The 3501-nt window shown below is 48.0% G+C and overlaps 1 protein-coding gene across 2 annotated transcripts in view; it reads right to left on the bottom strand.

Moving 5' to 3' along the window:
- The window catches only part of LMO4 (LIM domain only 4), an 18940-nt gene that overhangs the window by 12149 nt on the left and 3290 nt on the right, over positions 1-3501 (bottom strand). The window contains exons 1-2 of one of the 2 annotated variants that reach the window (XM_008593387.1): positions 3351-3497; positions 2914-3152 (exon numbers count right to left, since the gene is read on the bottom strand). In XM_008593387.1, coding sequence (XP_008591609.1) covers positions 2914-3149 — 236 coding nt within the window. In that variant the 5' untranslated portion in view covers positions 3150-3152; positions 3351-3497. Of the gene's footprint in view, positions 1-2913; positions 3153-3350; positions 3498-3501 lie in introns of those variants that run through there. The other variant, XM_008593386.1, reaches the window with a different exon arrangement.

The raw sequence follows: 3501 nt of genomic DNA, 5'->3' as shown, positions 1-3501 counted from the left end.
GGAGCGGGAGGGTCGGGAACCGAGGGGGGAGGGGGAGACACGTCCAAGGTTCGCCGACTTTTGTGGGGTGGGGGGCCCAGGCAGGCCGTTGGTCCCTTTAAGATCCACCCTCCCCCTCTCTCCCCCCCCCCCAGCCTTTCCCTCCCTCTCTTAAGAGGCCAATTTTGTTAATTAAATGTTTTGTTTGCAACGCAGCTCTCATTCATTGCGGACACGTCATTCGGAGCAGATCTAAGCCAGAGACCAGATCTCATTAGATAAAGCCCGTCAGAACTAAGAAAATGGAGGAGCCACTAATTAAAGCTTTTAATTGTGCGGATTCGCTGCAGCAAGGCAGCCGCTTTATCTGAAATCTTGGAGGGAGAGGAGGCAGAAGCCCAGCTCGGCCCAAACGACACTTGGCCGCGGAGGGGGAGGGGACAGGGGAGAGGACCGGGGAGAAGCGCCCCCCTCCCCTTCCAAACCACCTCCCCGCCCCCACCCGCGTCCCGACCGGCCTCTCCCAGCTCTCCGGCAGCTTTTTAGCCAGATCTTAGTTGTTTTCAAAAAACCACAACCTCAAAGTCAGACAGTTTAAAAGCCCCTTAATAAATCGCTCTGTGGTCCCAGGGGGGCTGAGGGGTCCCCTTCACCTGGCGGTCTGCGAACGGATTACTCCACTCTTCAGTAGCTGTCCGTGCGGAATTGAAAGCTCCTCCAACAAGTGGACTTGGGGGAGACTGGGGAGGGAGGAAGCTGGGAAGAAAAGAAACGCCCGCGCCTTCCCACCCTTTTGGCATCTTGAGGGGCTGAGGGAGGTACACTTAAGGAAGACCTCAGAGATCTCTAGATGTGAGAGGTGCGGGGGGGTAGGGGAGAGAGCCTCAGCTGGTGGTGAGCCCTGAGCAAAGTGTGAGGCGATCAATTTGGTACTGAGCTAGAACTCAACTCTCCCAGACAGATCTAAGGTTCTCAAGGTAGCAGCTACCTCAAGAGCAAGCCTTGTTCCAGTTCCCAGATTCAGAGGAAAAAAGAAAGGAAGTGAGCGTAAGGACCTGATTAATTAAGGCTCAGGGCTGGGCACACATCCTCCGTTGCTCCATTAGGCCACAGAAAACACCAAATGGGCATTTATATTTGGCCCCAAGAACAGGGAATGAAATGGACTCGATTCCCAGGAAGCCACTTGCCTAAACTTGTCCTGAGGGAATGCAAGTGGACTCATCTTCTTTTTAGTTGTAATCAGAAGGGAAGGCTTTTTGAAGGCACTTGGATAAGAGATGAATCTATACCATTCACCAAATCTTAACAACACTGTCAATTTTTCCACTTCAAACCATCCTCCTTTCTCACCACAGTTTTGCTCTCTATTTAATTACAATACTGTCAAAGCTCATGGCATTGCTTGGAAGGAGGACCAGAAAGCAACACACCATGCTCCTGATTTTCCGACATTTACTTCTAAAAGAACACTTAGTGAAATTAATGCTGCCATCTTAATTTAAAAGTAAAAGCCCTCCGCCTTCTCATATTTCTTTTACTTGATGGGTTGAGGATGCCAGCAGAGTAGACATAGATTGCATAATCAAAATAACCAGACGTCATTTTACGACACCATTTTACACTATGATATCACTGGGGTAAACAGATCCATACTCAGCTCTGAACTGAATTGGGATCTCAGCATTATCAGCCGCAGAGTAAGTCGAATCACAACGGAGCTAAACTTTGAACAAAATCTTTCATCCACTGATTTATCCATGCTGAAGAAAGAAAGAAAATTTTCTGCTAATCACTACAAAGGTTTAGGACAGAAATTTAAATGGAATGAAATTCTTCCTAAAAGTGTGCGGTTCTCTAACATCAACGGTGTGCGTGTGTTTTTTTTTTGTTTTTTTTTTTTTTAATTACTGGATGTTGAAACAGAACACCTCCTAGAAGCATTCATGTGCATCAGTCTATCAAACCATTTACTCAAATTAAATGTGTAATCCTTCAAATGCCTCCTTTCAAATTAATGAGTTTAAGTAGCTTGAGTTCACCTGAAAAGATCCTATAGGCACCTGACCTCCTAAATTCTTTCCATTAATTGCACTGAAACTTGTTGGAAAAGACTGCTTACACCGACATATGAATGTCCCTATACATTGCTTTAAAATGCAAAATTAGTATAATTCTATAGCCTCTTTTCCTAAACCAAGGATCAAGGGCAGTGATACAAACGCCAACAACAACAAAAAACCCTAAACCTGAACATTTTTCAGTTGAAAAAACTGCAAATTCAACATCGCAAACCACACACTAACATCGAGCGTTCCAAGCCTCCAAGTAAAAGTATGAAGAAAAACATTACCACTAGGTTATGCCTTAGCGGTTGCGTGTTTTTCTGTTGTTATAAGCATTATAATTTTTAAAACTGATAGATAATCAACATTTTTCACACGAAGCATGAAGAATGAGTCACAGCTTTCCACTCAAAAAAGTTTAAAGGTGTTCATGGAAATATCATAGTTAGCCATCACTATAGACAAATCATTTCTCACTACACTTATTAAGTCAACCTTTTGAGTTTTTCTGTGGGTCCCTACCTTGCTTTAAGAGAGCAGCTTAACTCCGGCTTGAAATGTTTACCCTAAAGTCCAGTTCGGGTTAAACACTTAAAATTTTGGTCCAAAAGGTGCCCAACTTTTTGCATACTTGACGGTCCAGGTGATGGACAGAGTTTTTACTTAGTACGACATTTGCCATTATTTGTCATCAAATATTGCAAGACTGATACATGCTGCTGAACCCCCTAAATTCGGTGAACCGGAAGATTTTTTAGGTGAGGGCTGCAATGTATTCCCACAGGTGCCTGCTCCTCTCCTTAAACCCCCTGGTCACCTTTAGCCTTGCTCTGCTCGCCATTCTCGGGGAAAGGCAGCAGAGTCTTACCTAATGTAGTCATTTCTGCAAAGGATCATGCCGCTCTTGGTGTAACAGGACGTGCCGATGTCGCCCAGCTGCGCCTGGCAGCAGGAGCACTTGAGGCACCGGCTGTGCCAGTAGCTGTCCATGGCATAGAGCAGAAAGCGGTCCGCAATCTTGCCCCCGCAGCCTGCACACCGCTTCCAGGAGAGGGAGCCGGCCGTCACCGGGGGCGGCTGCGAGCTGCTGCCCGGATTCACCATGGTCTGCAGAGGGCGGGAAGGGGACGGGGAGAGAAAGAAAAACAGGGACGATGCGAAAGTTAGTAATCGCCGGGAGAGAGAGCAAGCCCATTCCCCTCCTCCCCCCGGAGCTGCTGGAAGGAAGCAGCAGGGTAAGGGCGGGAAGGAGGCTGAGGGGGAGAGGGAAGGAGGGAAGCTCGCCGGCAGCAGCCGCCTGTTTACTTTTCTCAAGCTTTGTTCTGGGGCCACGAGCTCCTCGCAACTTTGCAGCGCTCGCCGCCGCTGACAATTTCAGCTCGGGTACTGTCAAAACTCCGAGAGCGAGGCTCGGCGGCGCGCTCCACCCCTCGCGGCGCCTCCTCCCAGCCCGCGC

The sequence above is a fragment of the Galeopterus variegatus genome, unplaced genomic scaffold (assembly GCF_000696425.1).
Source record: "Galeopterus variegatus unplaced genomic scaffold, G_variegatus-3.0.2 Scaffold9075, whole genome shotgun sequence".
NCBI classification, from domain to species: domain Eukaryota; kingdom Metazoa; phylum Chordata; class Mammalia; order Dermoptera; family Cynocephalidae; genus Galeopterus; species Galeopterus variegatus.
Note: the sequence above shows the minus strand (reverse complement) of the source record. Positions and strands in the feature narration are given on the sequence as shown.